This window comes from Rhinatrema bivittatum, chromosome 5 (genome assembly GCF_901001135.1).
Source record: "Rhinatrema bivittatum chromosome 5, aRhiBiv1.1, whole genome shotgun sequence".
Lineage (NCBI taxonomy): Eukaryota > Metazoa > Chordata > Amphibia > Gymnophiona > Rhinatrematidae > Rhinatrema > Rhinatrema bivittatum.
This window is the reverse complement of record NC_042619.1, coordinates 339910856-339930015: the sequence shown is the minus strand read 5'-3', so window position 1 is coordinate 339930015 and position 19160 is coordinate 339910856. Positions and strand designations below refer to the sequence as shown.

The window sequence follows — 19160 nt, the reverse complement described above, 5'->3', positions numbered from 1 at the left end:
TTTTCTGCTTTCCATTTTCTTCCTTGCTGAGTGCTCTGCTTTCCTGGTAGGTTAATTGCACTTTGATTTCTATCTGTTCCAAGCTGGGAGGAGTTCTGACTCTGACAGATTACAACTCCCCACATCTGTGTCTTAAAGCAGTGCACTTCTTAGCTTCCTTATGTAGTTTACAACCTACTTGTTCTGTATCTTTAGGGTACTTTTCAATGTGATAACCCCTGATTCTGTCACATAAGGTCTTTATATTTAAGGTATTTGATATGGATCTCTTGTGCTATTACCTTTTCAGAGTTTCACAGGCAGTGCTCTAGCTGCTTTGGTTAAAGGGCTACCAGAAGCTTTGCAGCGACAGTTTGAATATGAAGACCCCATTGTGAGAGGTGGAAAGCAGCTTCTTCATAGCCCTTTCTTTAAGGTAATGAAATATAGAAGGGGAAGAATTTACAAGGTTCAGATGTATAGATATTGGTAATGTACGAAAATAAGCCACATTAAATACCTTTTCCTGTCGTGTAGCCAGATGGACTCTGAACAAATGGGTATAGTATGCTCGTGCTAGCAGTTTGAGACGGATCTGACGTCAGCACGGGTATATATACCCCCACAGGAAGCGTAGCAACTTAGTAATTTCCGTCTCCAAAGCAGTTTAGAGAGCCTGCACGCTCGCTGAGCGTGTTTCCAATCTACTTTCTATTTTCTACTGTCTTCTTACTAAATTTCTACTGCAACATTGAACCCCGCACTCCTGCGGTGATACCCTTGGGGTCCCTCCCCCAGTAGAGTTTCCCAGGGTGATTTCCGTGATCCCCCCGAGGTTTAAGACCTCGGTCCGGTCGCCAAATCGCAGCAGGGACATAGCCCCCCGGGCGAGGCTCGGGCGTGGCGAGCGAGGCGCCTCGGTCCCAGCGTGGACGAGGCAGCGGGTGCATATCCTCAAATGCGGCGGTGAAGGTACTTGCCCTCTCCCCCCGCAGCCGGAGACCGCCCGGGTTCCAGCCGGGAAGCGCCGAGGATCAGGTAAGGCGTACATCTCTTACTTTTGGTCTCTGAGGAACTGAGGATCGGCAGCGTGGCACGCCGTGGAGGGCGCCATTTTGTAGGCCTTATTCAGGTATTGAGCGTCCGTGATAGGCGCATGTCTATGACTAAGCGCATATTGAGGCGGATTTTAAGAGCCCTGCTCGCCTAAATCCGCCGAAATCCGGGCGGATTTAGGCGAGCAGGGCCCTGCGCGCCGGTGCGCCTATGTTCAATAGGCCTACCGGCGTGTGCAGACCCCGGGACTCGCGTAAGTCCCAGGGTTTGGCGAGGGGGGCGTGTCGGGGGCGGGCCCGGTCGGCGCGGCGTTTTGGGGGCGTGTCGGCAGCGTTTTGGGGGCGGGCCCGGGGGCGTGGTTACGGCCTGGGGCGGTCCGGGGGCGTGGCCGCGCCCTCCGTACCCGCCCCCAGGTCGCATCCCGGCGCGCTAGCGGCCCGCTGGCGCGCGGGGATTTACGTCTCCCTCCGGGAGGCGTAAATCCCCCGACAAAGGTAAGGGGGGGGGGTTTAGACAGGGCCGGGCGGGTGGGTTAGGTAGGGGAAGGGAGGGGAAGGTGAGGGGAGGGCAAAAGAAAGTTCCCGCCGAGGCTGCTCCGATTTCGGAGTGGCCTCGGAGGGAACGGGGGTAGGCTGCGCGGCTCGGCGTGCGCCGGCTATACAGAAGCCTTGCGCGCGCTGATCCAGGATTTTAGCGGATACGCGCGGCTACGCGCGTATTTACTAAAATCCCGCGTACTTTTGCTGGCGCCTGATGCGCCAGCAAAAGTACACCAATTCGCGCTGTTTGAAAATCTACCCCATTGTATCCATCATTGTGCCATTGAGCGTGTATTGCTAACTGCTTATTGCTGAGAGCATATTGAATACCATTGAGCGTGTATTGCTAACCGCTTATTGCTGAGTGCATATTGAATACCATTGAGCGTGTATTGCTCACCGCTTATTGCTGAGTGCATATTGAATACTATTGAGCGTATATTGCTGCCCGCATATTATTAAGCGCCTGTTATACTAAGCGTATATTGCTGCCGCATATTATTGTGCGCCTGTTATATTAAGCGTATATTGCTGCCGCTTATTATTGTGCGCCTGTTATATTAAGCGTATATTGCTGCAGCATATTATTGTGCGCCTGTTGTATTAAGCGTATATTGCTGCCGCATATTTTTGTGCGCCTGGTATATGAAGCGTATATTGCGACCGCATATTATTGTGCACCTGTTATATTAAGCGTACATTGCTGCCGCTTATTATTGTGCGCCTGTTGTATTAAGCGTATATTGCTGCAGCATATTATTGTGCACATACTTTTCAATGGAACAGAACGCCTCAGCGTCTTCAGCGAAGGCGCCTCCTGCCTCCGGCATTAAAGCCCTCGGCCTCTGCTCCGCATGCCAGCTTAGAGCCACGCACAGTGAAGAGCCAGACTCCCTATGAGCCCAATGTGAGGAGGCCGTGGGACCCTCGGGCCAGGACCAGTCTCAGCCACGATTTGCTGACAGTTCCCCAGGGGCTACCACGGATTTAGCGGGCAGTCTCGACCAATCTGGAATCCCGGGGGATCTTGTACCCCGGCGATTAGAGACCGCTTCAATTTCCTTGGTGGATCTCTTTAAGGGGATTCATGCCTTTGTACAGATGCAAATGGCTTCTCGTCCAGGCCCTGCGGTTCCTGCTGTTCCTGCTGTAGCTGCGACTGCGGTGGCTGCTGCGGTTGCAGCTCCAGCGGATCCTGTTCCGGGACCCTCACGCCCTTATCGTGAGCGGGACCTCCCGCCGCTAGACAGTCCGGATCAGTCGGACCAGGAGGTTTCACCGGACGAGTCCGAACTCCCGGACAAAGGGGAACTTCCCTCAGGGATTGAGCCATTATAGAACCATGAGGCGGTTCTTCCCTAAAGAGGATCTCTCGGACCTGGTGGCTCAGTGCCTGGCGGAGTTGGATATTACAGGTCCTAGTGCTACGGTACCCTCTGCGCAGAACCCCCTGCTGGAAGGTCTTCGTCCCACAGCCCGCCATTTTCCATTCTTGCAAGCAGCACAACAACTGATAGATTTAGAATGGGCTGCACCAGCGGCCGCATTCAAAGGGGGTCGGGCCCTGACGGGCATGTACCCACTGGCACCGGCTATCCAGGAGCTGCTGGCGTGCCCTCAGGTGGACGCCTTGATTAGCGCTGTGGTCAAGCGCACTACCATTCCAGTTGAAGGGGGGGCGGCCCTCAAGGAGCCTCATGACTGGCGACTGGATGCCATTCTGAAACAGACTTTTGAGGTGGCAGCTCTATCTTTGCAAATCGCAACCTGCTGCACAGTGGTGACACGTTCCTGTTTATCACAGGTCAGGAACAACGCTCCAGCAGCAGACATGGAGTCAGCTCTCTCATTCCTTACGGATGCCGCATCAGACCTAGTCCGGACGACAGCCAAGGGGATCTCATCCTCCGTAGCTGCCAGGAGGCAGCTCTGGATCCGGAAATGGTCAGCCGATGCGCCTTCAAAGACACGCTTCACCAGATTGCCCTTTAAAGGCTCTTTCCTGTTTGGCAGCGACCTTGGTAAACTGGCCAGCACATGGGGCGCCTCTCCAGTACCTCGACTGCCGGAAGATCGGTTCAGAAGGAACCAGCGCGCCTTTCCAAGGCCCTCCAGGGGTAGAAGCTCCCAGCGCTTCATTCTCTACAGGAGGCGCTACCAGGCACCACGTCCTCAGGCCCGGAATCAGTCCTTTCAGACCAAGCAGCGCAAGAGGGGAGCAGGCCCGGGCTCAGGTCCTGGCTGCGCCTCACAATGAGAATCCGCTGATTCATCTGGGGGACAGAGCCATAGGGGGCAGGTTAACCCTCTTCTACCCCAGATGGGTCGAGATTACATCGGACCAGTGGGTCCTCTCCATCATCCGAGAGGGGTATTATCTGGACTTTCATCACCTCCCTCCGGACAAGTTTGTGGAATCTTCATGTCCCATACACAAGAAGGCAGCATTGGAAGCTACCTTGGCAAGGCTCCTGTCCTTGAAAGCCATCATCCCAGTACCTGCATGGGAAGTGAATTCTGGACATTATTCCATTTATTTCATGGTACCCAAGAAAGGGGACATCTTTCGGCCCGTACTGGACCTCAAGTCAGTCAATCGATACTTAAGGGTCCTGAGGTTTTCCATGGGAACTCTGCGCTCCGTCAAGGCCGCAGTACAGCCATGAGAGTTCCTCACGGCCTTAGACTTGTCGGAAGCCTACCTGCATATCCCGATCCATCCGGATCATCAGCGCTACCTACGCTTCAAGGTTCTAGGACGCCACTTCCAATTCCGGGCTCTGCCCTTCGGGTTGGCCACGTCACCGCGGACCTTCACCAAGGTGGTCGTAGTGGTAGCAGCAGCACTCAGACGGGAAGGAATCCTGGTCCCATCCCTACCTAGACGACTGGCTGATCAGGGCAAAGTCACGAGAGGAGAGCCATCGGACAACCGACAGAGTGATCGCCCTTCTGGAAAGCTTGGGCTGGGTGATCAACCTCAGCAAGAGTTGCCTACAGCCTTCCCAATCTCTGGAATACCTGGGAGTGCAGTTCGACACCCAGGCAGACACAGTCAGTCTCACTACCAAGAGAAGGTTAAAACTTCAGACGCGTATCCGGTACTTGATGGGAGCCACTCGGCCCATAGCTTGGGATTATCTGCAGGTTCTCGGCCTCATGGCATCCACCCTGGAAGTGGTACCTTGGGCAAGGGCCCACATGAGACTGTTACAACACTCCCTGCTCTCTCGTTGGAGCCCCCGCTTTCGGAACTATTCCATGCACCTTCTTCTGCCAGCCAGAGTACGGACCCAGTTATGGTGGTGGTTGCAGTCCAGCCACATAAGCAGGGGGTCGAAGATGTCCTCCCCCACGTGGACTCTGCTCACCACAGATGCCAGCCTGAGCGGCTGGGGAGCACACTGCGAAGAACTCACCGCACAAGGGCGGTGGAACAGAGAAGAGGCAGCATGGAACATCAACCATCTAGAGGCCCGGGCAGTCCGATTGGCATGCCTACGATTTGCTCACAGGCTGAAGAACAGAGCAGTCAGAGTGATGTCCGACAACGCCACCACGTTGGCATATGTCAACCGTCAGGGCGGAACCAGAAGCCAACAGGTATCTCTGGAGATAGCCCCGCTGATGGCTTGGGCAGAGGCGAATCTTCAGGACATCTCAGCCGTCCACATTGCCGGGAAGGACAACACCACGGCAGACTTCCTCAGCAGAGACAGCCTAGATCCGGGAGAGTGGCAGCTGTCGCCCACAGCCTTCCAGATGATTGTGGATCACTGGGGGATTCCGGACATGGACTTACTAGCGGACAAGTCCAATGCTCAAGTACCCAGATACTTCAGCCGCAAACGCAACCCGTTCTCACACGGAATCGATACCCTGGTTCAGCCATGGCCTCCAGGGACTCTGCTATATGCATTTCCTCCGTGGCCTCTGCTGGGCGCCATCATCCACAAGATTCAGAGACACCGGGGCCTAGTTCTTCTAGTGGCACCAGACTGCCAAGAAGACCCTGGTACGCAGCATGAGAAGACTACTGGCAGGGGAACCCCTTCCCCTGCCTCCTCGCCGGGACCTTCCACATCAGGGTCCCATCCTCCACGAGGATCCGGCTCAATTCTCTCTTACGGTCTGGCCATTGAGAGGGCTAGACTGAAGAAAAGAGGTTACTCGGAGCCCGTGATAGACACACTCCTCCAAGCTCGCAAATTTTCCACATCCCTCACCTACGTAAGGATCTGGAGAGTATTTGAAGCATGGTGCGACACTCATGGCACCAATCCACATGCGCCCACAATCCCTATTGTGTTGGATTTCCTGCAAGATGGACTTCAGAAGGGTCTCTCCCTCAGCTCAATCAAGGTTCAGGTGGCTGCGCTGTCTTGCTACGGTCCCAGGAGGGATGGCAAGACCATTGCCCAGCACCCAGATGTTTCTCGCTTCCTGAAAGGAGTCAAGCATATTCGTCTGCCACTGAAGTGGCCTGTGCCCTTATGGAACCTCAACCTTGTTTTGGATTTCCTCACGGGATCCACCTTCAGACCCCTTCGGGGCCTGTCTCTCCGTTCTCTAACTTTGAAGATGGTGTTCTTGCTGGCTGTATGTTCAGCACGCCGCATCTCAGAGCTACAAGCACTGTCATGCCGTGATCCCTTTCTCAGAATCACTCCTGAGGCTATCCATCTTCGGACGGTTCCCTCCTTTCTACCTAAAGTGGTTTCACAGTTTCATCTTAACCAAACCATATCCTTGCCTACCACGGCGGGGTTGCAGAAATCTGAAGAAGGGCGTTTACTACGCCATCTCGACATCGGCAGATTGCTGCCCAGATATCTGGAAGTGACACAAGAAGTACGAAAGACGGACCATCTGTTCGTCCTGCACAGTGGGAAAAGACAAGGGGAAGCGGCCTCTCGGCCCAGAATCACCCGCTGGATTAAAGAAGTTATCAGAGCAGCTTACGTGGATGCTGGGAAGTCTCCGTCTCTACAAGTCAAGGCTCATTCTACCAGAGCACAAGCGGCATCTTGGGCAGAATCCAGGATGCTGTCACCTGCGGAAATATGTAAAGCGGCGACGTGGTCCTCCCTCCATACCTTCTCCAGGTTCTACCATCTGGATGTCCAGGCCAGGGATGACACAGCATTTGCGAGGGCGGTTCTACATGGGCCTCAGGCAGCCTCCCGCCCAGGCTGGGAGTAAAGCTTTTGTACATCCCATTTGTACTGAGTCCATCTGGCTACACGACAGGAAATGTTGAGATTACTTACCTGATAATCTCCTTTTCCTTAGTGTAGACAGATGGACTCAGCATCCCGCCCAGCTGCCTGTGTACATGTGTTTCACCGATTCAAGGTAAGCCATGTCATCTGTTTCCATAAGAGCGTACACTCTACCAGGTGTCAACGCCTTCCGGTTGTGAATGCTGGCGGTCTCCAGCTACTATCAATCGGTCAGGGGAATCCTGTTTCACTATTTCACTGAGCGTCAGTACACACATCCATAACAGCTTTTGCAAGGAAGATTACTAAGTTGCTACGCTTCCTGTGGGGGTATATATACCCGTGCTGACGTCAGATCCGTCTCCAACTGCTAGCACGAGCATACTATACCCATTTGTTCTGAGGAAAAGGAGATTATCAGGTAAGTAATCTCAACATTTTACATGATTTTACAGAAATAATGCAATAGTTTATTACTCCCATTAATATTTTAGGGTCATTATTGTTCAATTCTATCTGAAATGATTGCTACATAATCAAGTAGTTCTGGAATTTTTTCAGGTTTGGGGCACTTACAAATAGATTTATTTTATTTATTTTTAAAACATATATCGCAATAAAATTGAACTAGGGCAGGTCACATAAAAACATAAAACTTCAGTAGTATAATATAAGTGCACAAACAAAACACAAGACAATTAGATCTCTTTGCAATTTGCTTAAGAACATAAGAACATAAGAAAATGCCATACTGGGTCAGACCAAGGGTCCATCAAGCCCAGCATCCTGTTTCCAACAGTGGCCAATCCAGGCCATAAGAACCTGGCAAGTACCCAAAAACTAAGTCTATTCCATGTAACCATTGCTAATGGCAGTGGCTATTCTCTAAGTGAACTTAATAGCTGGTAATGGACTTCTCCTCCAAGAACTTATCCAATCCTTTTTTAAACACAGCTATACTAACTGCACTAACCACATCCTCTGGCAACAAATTCCAGAGTTTAATTGTGCGTTGAGTAAAAAAGAAATTTCTCCGATTAGTTTTAAATGTGCCCCATGCTAACTTCATGGAGTACCCCCTAGTCTTTCTACTATCCGAAAGAGTAAATAACCGATTCACATCTACCCATTCTAGACCTCTCATGATTTTAAACACCTCTATCATATCCCCCCTCAGTCGTCTCTTCTCCAAGCTGAAAAGTCCTAACCTCTGTAGTCTTTCCTCATAGGGGAGCTGTTCCATTCCCCTTATCATTTTGGTAGCCCTTCTCTGTACCTTCTCCATCGCAATTATATCTTTTGTGAGATGCGGCGACCAGAATTGTACACAGTATTTAAGGTGCGGTCTCACCATGGAGCGATACAGAGGCATTATGACATTTTCCGTTTTATTCACCATTCCCTTTCTAATAATTCCCAACATTCTGTTTGCTTTTTTGACTGCCGCAGCACACTGTACCGACGATTTCAATGTGTTATCCACTATGACACCTAGATCTCTTTCTTGGGTTGTAGCACCTAATATGGAACCCAACATTGTGTAATTATACAATTATTCAACAAAAAGGTTCTCATGTACTAGTCTAGGTTAGAGTGGTAGTGGATGCTTTCTTAATTCTGTGGAATATAGGGCTTCTTTATGCATTTCCCCCAATTCCACTGGTATACAGGGTAATCAGTTCAAAAACTAAGAAGAGAAGGAGGACAAATGTTTTTTTAATAGCCCCTTTCTGGCCTTGTCAAATCTGATTTCTATAGCTTTGGTGCCTAGCTAGTCAACAACCAATTAGATTGGCATTCCTATCCATACCCAGATCAGTCTAGATTCCTGGGTTTTGCCTCCCTGCCAGCAGATGGAGAAAGAAAAAGATTTCCTGACACTGCTACATAACCTAGTGTGCCACCTGCAGTCCCTCAGTATTTCTCTGTCTCCAGCAGTTGGTGGATAGATGAAACCTACAGTCTAGAGTGTGTGTGTATGTATGTATGTGTATATATATATATATTATGCATGACTACCTGCATACATGTTTTGTGCATCTAGTTGGGCACATGCTTGTACCTCTGAGCACATTACAAACCATGGTGCCAGCTGCAAAGAAGTCTAAGCGCTTCTCCATTTGTGCTGCATGCCACATCATAACAATACAACTGGAGCTTTCTATAAGCCTGTGTCAGTGCTGCCTGGATGCTCATGGGGATTTGCCTCCTGATTTTGCAGATTATGGTCCATCTGACAGAATGGAGTGGGACAGAGGGCAACATGACACGAGTATCCCCTCCTTCGATTGATCTATTGGCTGAGTCTTCAGGGGAGCCTCACTCTCAGGGTGTCAGGTTCGGGCCTATGAGGCCTGGAATGCAGCCATCCTCTTTTTCTTGGGTGGAATTCTTCCTGGGATTATAGACATTTCTACAGGGGCAGTCATCTGAGTCAACAATACCAACTAGTTTAGGTTCATGTGCTCAAGGTTCTCCTATGCCTGCCACCATAGTCAATCACCATGGCACAGTGTGGCCTGCCAAGGTTCAAATGCATTTGGATCAAGATGACACCAATGAGGAAGGGAAGATTCCCCCAGATTTGGAGCCACATAGAACTCTTCTCCGTTTCTTTCATATAGATGAGTTGCCAAGCCTGATTTCATGGACTGAAGACCCTCAGAGTGGCTGGGATTGACTCCTCAGGGGTGCAGAAGGGATCCCATTTTGGTCACCCTATGCAAGGCTTCATGTTTCTTTCCCCTTCTGGATGTGATTCAAGAGTTGATTGATCTAGAATAGAGTACGCCAGAGGCATTCTTTAAAGGAGGGGTGTGCCTTGGCAGGTTTATATTCCTTGGATCCACAGGCCAGAGAGCAGTAGTGTTTCCCTAAGGTGGATGCTTTGGTATGTTCTGTCACAAAAAGAACCACCATCCCAGTAGACGAGGTGCAGGTCTTAAGGATGCTCAGGTTAGAAATATTGAGGCTATTCTAAAGCAAGTGAGGCAGTGGCAATGTGTTTGGAAATTGCTTCTTGTGCCCTCGAGCTACTTTGCGTCTTTTTAAAGAATCTGGCAATGCCACTTCTGATAGCAGACCTATGGTAGAACCGGGGGCTGTCTTCTTAGCTAATGTGGGCTCTGACCTGGTTCACACAGCCTCCAGAGGAGTTGCTTCTGTTATAGCAGCCATGCTACAGCTGTGACTGTGCAACTGGTCAGCAGATACTATTTCAAAGACCAATCATACCAAGCTGCCCTTCAAGGGTTTGCTTTTGTTTGACAGCAAATTGGAGAAAATGGCAACTAAATGGGGGGAAACCCAGGTCCCTTGCTTTCCAGAGGACAAGAAGCCGGAATCCTGGACTTTTCAGGTGAGTTGCCCTCACGAAATTACTGACATTTTTGGCCTTATAGGGGAAGTTCTTCCCAGAGATCCTGTCCCTTCCACAATCTCATTCCTTCCACCCTCAAAAGCCTTGAAAGGATACAGGTTCTGGAAGTGGAGCTCCTCGATCTTTTCAATGAGGATTTCCAGGCTCATCTGTTGGTTCAGGAGATAGATGGGCGCCTATCTTGTTTTTATCACAGGTTGGCCCAGATTACTTTGGATCAATGGGTCCTCGAAGTGGTTCAGGTCTAGAATTTCTTCTCATTCCTCTGGATGCCTTTATGATATCTCCTTGCAACTCCCCTCGGAAGAGGCTAGCAGTGGAAGCTACATTGCAAAGGCTGTTTAACCTGAAAGCCGTGATTCCTGTTCCCGAATCGCAGGAAAATACATTAATTCCATTAATTTTGTCGTGCCCAAGAAGGAAAGGTCCTTTTGCCCCATACATGATATCAAGTGAGTCAATTGTTATTTGCAAATCACTCATTCAGGATGAAAACAGTGCGTACTGTCATAATGGCAGTACAAGCAGAGGAATACCTCACATCTCTTGATCTCATGGAGGCATATCTGCATATTCCCATTCACCAGGAATATCAACAGTTCCTTCAATTTGCCATTCTGAATTGTCATTACCAGTTTCAGGCCTTGCCTTTCGGACTGGTCACTGAGCCCAAAACCTTTCCCAAGATCATGGTGGTGGTAGCGGTAGCCTTATGAAAAGATGGCATCCTGGTTCACCCCTATCTGAACGACTGGTTCATTTGGGCCAAGAACATGGAAGAGAGTCTTTAGGCTTCTCACATGGTAGTTTTGTTATTACTGGAGCTAGGCTGGGTAGTGAATCTGGCCAAGAGCAATTTGCAGCTGACTCACTCTGGAATACCTCAGAGTTCACTTCGATACAAAGCCAGGGCAGAATAGTTCTGCCGGAGACTCAAATCCAAAGATGGTGCTTCAAGTTCAAACCCTGATGAAGGCTGTTAACCCGACCATGTGGTCTTATCTACAGGTCCTGGGGTTTATCTCTGCCTCGTTGGAATTAGCTCCCTGGGCAAGGGCAATTACATGACCTCTTCAACACCTGTTGCTTTCCTGATGGAACCCGCAGATGCAGATCTATCCAATGAGGCTGCTCCTACCTTTGGAGGTGAGGTCTCAATTGCACTTGTGGTCATAGGTACATCATCGCAGGAAGAGAGGTTCCCTGGAGACACAGGATTTGTTAGTACTCACGACAGATGCAAGCCTTCTGTGCTGGGGGCTCACTGTCAGGAATTGATGGTGCAAGGTCACTGGAATGCAGATAAGTGGCACTGAAACATCAACTGAAAGCACAGGCAGTCTGGTTAGCATGCTTGTGGTTCACCGAGCATCTAGAGGCTCGGATAGTCCCAATAATATCAGTCAATGTGATGATGGTGGCTTACATAAATTATCAGAGTGGAACCAAGAATCAACAGAGGAGATAGATGTGCTCATGGTGTGGGCAGAGCAACATCTTCTAGGCATATCCACCTCTCACATTTCCGGAAAAGACAATATCAGAGCCAACTTCCTCAGCAGAAGAAACTTGGACCCAGAGAATAGGAGCTGGTGGACAAAGCCTTTCAGCTCCTTGTGAACCACTGGCACCGCCCAGACCTAGACCTTTCAGTGATATTTATCAATGTGAAAGTTCCATGCTTTTTCAGTTGCAGGCGATACTCAAAAGCACTGGGCATCGACGCTTTAATTCAGGAGTGACCACGTGGCACCCTTCTGTATGGGTTCTCATCCTGAGGTCTGATAGGCAGAATTGTCCAGAATATTACAAGTCAAACCAACACCTTTTTTTACTGGCTCTGGATTAGCCTCGGAAGCTGTGGTATGCTGATTTTCAGTGACTGCTACCATCTCAGAAGGATCTGTTGCATCAAGGACTCATTCTACAGGAGGAACCGGGTCAATTTTGACTTATGGTTTGGCATTGAAAGGGTTTGGTTGTTGAACCCTTCAGGCCAGGAAATTTTCTACATCTCTAGCCTATGTTACGATTTGGAGAGTTTTCAAGGCCTGGTATTCTGAATGAGATTCTCAACCTCTCAAGGTGGATATTTCTTTAATTTTGGAATTCTTACAAGATGGTTTGTGTAAGGACTTGGCACTCAATGACTTGAAAGTTCAAGTTGCAGCTTTTTCTTGTTATGGGGGGTGAGTCTAGTGGGAGCACTGAGAGGAGAGGATCACCTTGCTGGTGGCTGAAAGGAATCAGTAAGTTTTGCTTGGGAAACATTTTTTTTTAAGTATTGGGGTGAAGTTAACTATTGGGGAATATTGTTTAGTGTGTTTGTGCTTTTAATAGTCAGTAAGGCAGCGAATAAACAGAAATTGGTGATTCAATTATTAGGAATGTAAACAGCCAGGTGGGCATGAGGATTGCCTGGTAACATGCCTACCTGGTGCGAAAGTGGCAGACCTCACGCTTCACCTAGATAGGATTTTAGACAGTGCTGGGGAGGAGCCGGCTGTCGTGGTTCATGTGGGCACCAACACATAAGAAAATGTGGGAGAAAGGTTCTGGAAGCCAAATTTAGGCTCTTAGGTAGAAAGAGCACGTGGAACAGGGAGCATTCTCTGAAATGCTCCCTGTTCCACATGCAGGTCCCCAAGGCAGGCAGAGCTCCAGAGTCTCAATGCGTAGATGAGACAATGGTGCAAGGAAAAGGGATTCAGTTTTGTAAGGAACTGGGGAACCTTTTGGGGAAGGGGGAGTCTCTTCCAAAGGGATGGGCTCCACCTTAACCAGGGTGGAACCAGACTGCTGGCGCTAACCATTAAAAAGGAGATAGAGCAGCTTTTAAACTAGAACAAAGGGGAAAGCTGACAGTCGCACAGCAGCACATGGTTCAGAGAGAGGTATTGTCAAAGGACACTAATGACTCATTAGAATTAGGGCATCGCAACAGTGAGGATCCAATAATAAGAAAAGTAGTACAAATGCCTGTAACTAAAAATTCACCTGAGCTAAAATATTCTAACTTATCGCTATCAATTAAAAAGCAAAATGAGGAGGAGACCACGTGATGCAGTGAGCACGAGCGGACATGCTCAGACAGGGCTCCGGGTACCGTGTTCTGCTCTTAACTAAATAAACGATGATTTGGAAAATCGAGTGTGGCGTTCGAATCTTAAGTTGATGGGCCTCCCCGAGTCATTAGATGAGAGGAATCTCGGTTCCGTATTAGAAAAATGGTTACCAAAGGCGCTCAACCTCACAGAGTTACAAGACACTTTCCATATCGAAAGGGCCCACAGACTTGGTCAGCGGAAGAACGGAGATACAAGACCAAGGCTGGTTATAATAAAAGTGCTGAATTTTGTGCATAAGCAGGCAATTATGCGGGCATTCAGAAAATCCCCAGAGCTCACCTACAATGTGGTAAGAATTTTTATTTTTCAAGATTATTCTGCGCAAGTCTCCATGCAGAGGAAGATATTTTCTCCAGTATGCTCTGCAATTTCCTGCATGACTCAAAGTGTGGCACAAAGAAAAAATTGAAATTTTCGAGTCAGCGACCGAAGCACAAACCTATATGGTCAATCATATCGAATGAAGGGCTGAGAATCAGTTATGGAGGCAGCGATCTCTAATGGAGTTGTAAGTTTCTGTTGGTTCTTACAGTTAAATGGTTAGCCCCCTGCTTGAGATGCGGAGAAAGCAGGCAGGAAGAGAGACTCTCTTTCCAGCCGAATGGCAGGTTATGGAACTTCTTTATGATCTGTGGGAGATCAGTGCTGGCAACACTTCAGTGATGGCTTGCAATTTCGCACACAGGACTTAAAATCTGCTCTTGAAGGACAGAATTCCACTGTAAATGTGAGCCATAGCTAACATTTTTCTGATCAGTCGTGGGACACCTGCATGTGAAAAGGTGCACTGTGATTTGACCAGCATACTTCCAGCTACTGGTGCTGCAGGACAAGACTTTCCTCCATACAATCCTGGGAACAGGGTTGGCCATATACAGCTTACTGAAGCTGAGGAGAATGGTCACCCACTTTCTCTCAATGTCGATATGAAACTTTTTAATGTGGAGGTGATTCACCTGGAGAAATTTTTGAGCTGGTCAGTTAAAATCTGAGCTGTGGACATGTCATTACCGACTATTACAGAGAAGACATCGCCCTGAAGACGCATCTTTGCTGCCCTGAGGGGGGACTTCTCTCCCGAACTAGTAGCATAGCAGATGCCCAGGATACGGGGGGTAAAACAGGCATGATCATCAGGTTAATTGGCCTTGTGTCCCATAAGCTGCAAGGGAGATCTGGACATAAGTTGTTTATTAAGAGTGGGATTTCCATGATTTGTGGTTTTCGGATGTACGCACACATGCATAAGGAGGGTTGGGGCGTGGCGCCCACCCTTATCGGAAGTGCTCTCATACCCCAGTTTCGGGGTTCCAAATTTTATTTTTTTGGATAGAGGAATGGGTGCAAAAAAGTTGGGAGGTAGGAAGGAGAGGGCGGGGGAGGGGGGAGAGAACGGGGGTTGAGAGGGAGATTTCTCATCGTAAGGACATAAGAACATGCCATACTGGGTCAGACCAAGGGTCCATCAAGCCCAGCATCCTGTTTCCAACAGTGGCCAATCCAGGCCATAAGAACCTGGCAAGTACCCAAAACCTAAGTCTATTCCATGTTACCGTTGCTAGTAATAGCGGTGGTTATTATCTAAGTCAACTTAATTAACAGCAGGTAATGGACTTCTCCTCCAAGAACTTACCATGTGGGTGTATTGCCTAAAGCTTATTTCCTGGTGCTACACAAAAGGCCTAGGACATATAGGCAGCAAATACTGGGGGTGGTCATGCTCATTAAGAGATCTGGTGAAAGGAGGGGATTGGTCACATGGGCTCCTATGCTTCGAAGGAGCAGCCTGCCAAGAAGGGCATTTTCAAATAGATAAATGGGAGGGTCACTTCAAATTAATGGACAACAAACGCTGGAGTGTTAATGGGCTAGGATCACTCATTAAATCGTATAAGGTATTACAAAGGCTTAGTAAGTGCAAACCCACAATTGCTTGTATTCAGGAGACACACTTGTCTGCGCTGGAGAGTCAAAAACTGAAAAGATCTAGGGTTGGTGCTTGTTACTTTTCACAAGCCAAAAAGAAAAAAGCAGGAGTTGCAATCCTGGTACTCAAATCTGCATCCTTTCAGCATTTGACAACCCATTGTGATTTGGAGGGCCGCTTTGTAATGATTACAGGTCTACTCAATGGCAAAGAGGTAACGATATGTTCGCTTTATGCTCCTAATCAGTATTCGCATGATTTTTTCACATATGTCTTAACTCAACTGGTCATGAATGGGCGGGGTTATGTGCTGGTAACTGGGGATTTTAATATAGCACGATTCACAATGGGACAGATCACCAGCAGGTCAGAACAGCTCAAACTGGGAGAGCCGGGGAATCCCCTTTCTTTTTAAGGAATATGATCTCATAGATTCCTGGCGTACATTCCTACAGAGAGAGACTATACACGTCTCTCGGGCCCATACATCTCTATCAAGAATTGACTACATACTAGTACCCAGGGAAGGTTTCCATGCCTTACAAGAGGCACGCATAGGGCTGCAGATGGTATTGGATCATGCAATTATATAGGTGGACTTACAATTTTCAGCGCAGTAACCTTGTGAGCGTTTTTGGAGGTTTCCGGGTTCCTGAGGGCGGACCCAGATTTTAAAGGTTAACTCCAAAACCAGTGGGAAGAGTTTGCTTTACATATCAAAACACACAAGGGCAATGCACAACTTTACTGGGAAACGAGCAAAGCAGTGATTAGAGGAGAGATTATAGCCTACGTCTCCGCTCGTAGAAAAAGAATCAAACAAGTTATTTTAAATTTAGAAAACCAATTAGACATTGCAAAATGACAACTCATATCCCAACCAACAGTGCCCCAACACAAAATATACTTTGCCATCCAAAGAGATATCAATTGTTTATTGCAACAACGGGCCCAACATTCCTTACAGGTTACACCACATAACTTTTTTCGATACAGGAACAAGGCTGGGAAATATTTTGCCAATTTAGTTCGGGCGCACAGGGAACGAACCTTTATTCCCTCTATGAAGACCACTCAGGGAATTATCGTCAAGGTGCACAAAAAGATTTACAAAGTTTTTCGGGTTTTCTACGAAACTTTATATTCGGACGATGTCCCCGGGGGGAGGGAGGAAGAAGAAGCCTTCTTTGTGTAACTGAAACTGCCTACCCTGTCGGCGTCCCAGCGTTCCTTTCTCAACCGCCCTATCTTACCTATTGAAGTCAGGAACGCTATTTCCGCTAGCCAGTATGGGAAAGCCTGGGGACAGACGGGTTTTTTTTTACTTTTATAAGATGCTAAAACCCCAACTACAAACACCTTTGATGGCTTTTTTCGGGGAAGCAGCTACAAAACAAACCCTTCCTCCACAATTCAACACTGCTTACATTACCGTACTCCCTAAGCCAGGCAAGGACCCCCAAAACCCTGCATCCTATCGATCGATATCGCTGCTCAACTGCGATCTAAAACTCTTAGCCAGAGTACTGGCAGAAAGGTTGGGGGTGCTTCTTCCTTCTCTAATATCTGAACAGCAAGTTGGTTTTGTCAAAAACAGACCCACCTGCTCACATATTGTCAAACTGCTTTCAGCTCTGCATACCTCCATTTTTCATCACACACCGGCCCTAGCCATCGGATTTGACTCCGAAAAAGCTTTTGACAAGAGTGTCATAGCCTTATTTATTCTCTGTTTTACAGCAATATGGTTTGGACTGCAATATCTTAACCTATTTCTCACTGTTTTATCACATATAGTTGTGAACGGGTGCAAATCCGAAACTTTCACAATTGGCAGGGGGGTTTGGCAGGGTTGTCCCTGTTTAAAATCATGAGAGGTCTAGAATGGGTAGATGTGAATCGGTTATTTACTCTTTCGGATAGTAGAAAGACTAGGGGGCACTCCATGAAGTTAGCATGGGGCACATTTAAAACTAATCGGAGAAAGTTATTTTTTACTCAACACACAAACTTTGGAATTGGTTGCCAGAGGATGTGGTTAGTGCAGTTAGTATAGCTGTGTTTAAAAAAGGATTGGATAAGTTCTTGGAGGAGAAGTTCATTACCTGCTATTAAGTTCACTTAGAGAATAGCCACTGCCATTAGCAATGGTAACATGGAATAGACTTAGTTTTTGGGTACTTGCCAGGTTCTTATGGCCTGGATTGGCCACTTTTGGAAACCGGATGCTGGGCTTGATGGACCCTTGGTCTGACCCAGTATGGCATTTTCTTATGTTCTTATGTTCTTATGGCTATTGACCCCCTACTGAGGGAAATAGCGCAAACACCGGAGATAAAAGGCTTCTCCTCGAGTCCCAATGAATTTAAAATCGTGGCATTCGCAGATGATATTTTAATTTTTCTTACCGATCCACAATCTTCCCTGGCTCCTTTATTACAGATTCAATCCCAGTACGGCAGGTTTGCAGGGCTATGTGTTAATCAAGACAAATCGGAAGCGTTAGATATCGGAGGAAATGTCCGAAAAGCATGGGAGGGAGACTTCCCTTTAAAGTGGGTAAATAATTCCATGAAATATCTAGGGGTCCGAATCCCGACCAATCACAAGGACCTGTACCGGGCTAACATTGAACCTCTCTTACAACACACATCTCAGTTATTGAAAAAATGGCAGGGTCTTCCATTATCACTTTCCGGCCGGATACAAGTGTTTAAGATGATGATACTTCCCAAGTGGCTATATGTGCTACAAATGGTGCCGTTATGGTTGACCAAAAAAGACTGCATAAAAGTGGCGCAATGTCTAAGGCATTTCCTCTGGAATGGCAAGAGAGCTCATATCTTACTCAGTACCCTCCAACAGACCTCTTCCCTAGGAGGTTTAAACTTCCCTAATTTACGGACATATAATCTAGCATGTATGCTGAGGCACATTCAAGATATAATCCTGAACACTTCCAGGTTCAGTCCGATATCCAAACTCAAACACTGGCTGGAAAATACATCTTTAAATTTTATGATTCAGGCCCCTCAAAGGATGGTACCCCCGGTCATTGGCCAACAGCCTCTTATTCAAAGTAGCTGAAAAGCCTGGACCTTTCTCTGTCATAGGGTGAAACTCTCTTCTAACCTATCGGCCTTCTTGAACATTTGTGGCTCTTTTCTTTTCGTCCCAGCCCATGAGAGGTCAATATTCCACAAGAGACAAGGGGTTGGTGTCTATCAATGTTTTTCCCAATCCACAGGTCAATTACTTTCTTTTCAGGAACTTCAGAGGGGTCATGCACTCACAGCTGCAGAGTATTTCCCCTTTCTTCAGCTTCAACATTTTCTACGGGCACATACTCAAACCCTGCAGGTCTCCCCACCATTTCAACAGCTCCGTAAAATACTGATACCTGCTGGTACACAAAAACCTTCCATAGCCATATTCCACAGGGCCTTACAATCGGACATTGGACAGGGAGATTTAGTGAATCTTTATAATAGCTGGAAAAAGTGGCCTAACTTTTCTTTAACCTTAAAAGAATTTAACCAATGTTTTATAGACATCCGCACCTGGTCCGAAAATGCCACTTACCGGGAATTACAAAACAAGTTCTTATGCCGATTCTATATGACGCCAATCAAGGCCTTTTATGCCCATATAGCGACATCCCCTGTCTGTACAAAATGTAAACAAGGACAAGGTACCTTGTCCCACTGCTTTTGGGTATGCCCACAAATCCAACAATTCTGGCAGGCAGTGCAACTTAAGTGTAGGGAGATGTTGGCAAAACAAATTCGAGACGACCCTATGTTCTGGCTCTTCGGTATCTGCCATCCCAGAACGTTGGCTCTGAATGATACGTTAATTCATTTTATTTGGAAATCCAGCTTAGTAGGGGAAAAAGTAATTCTTTACAATTGGGTTTCAGAGCAAACACCC

At 47.8% G+C, this 19160-nt stretch overlaps 1 protein-coding gene across 1 annotated transcript in view; it reads left to right on the top strand.

Annotated features, from left to right (window-relative positions):
- Nucleotides 1-19160, top strand: part of LOC115092958 (E3 ubiquitin-protein ligase HERC2-like) — a 2733734-nt gene that overhangs the window by 1967361 nt on the left and 747213 nt on the right. Inside the window, 1 exon segment of the mRNA XM_029604466.1 lies at nt 290-415. Within this exon segment, the coding sequence (XP_029460326.1) occupies nt 290-415 (126 nt within the window).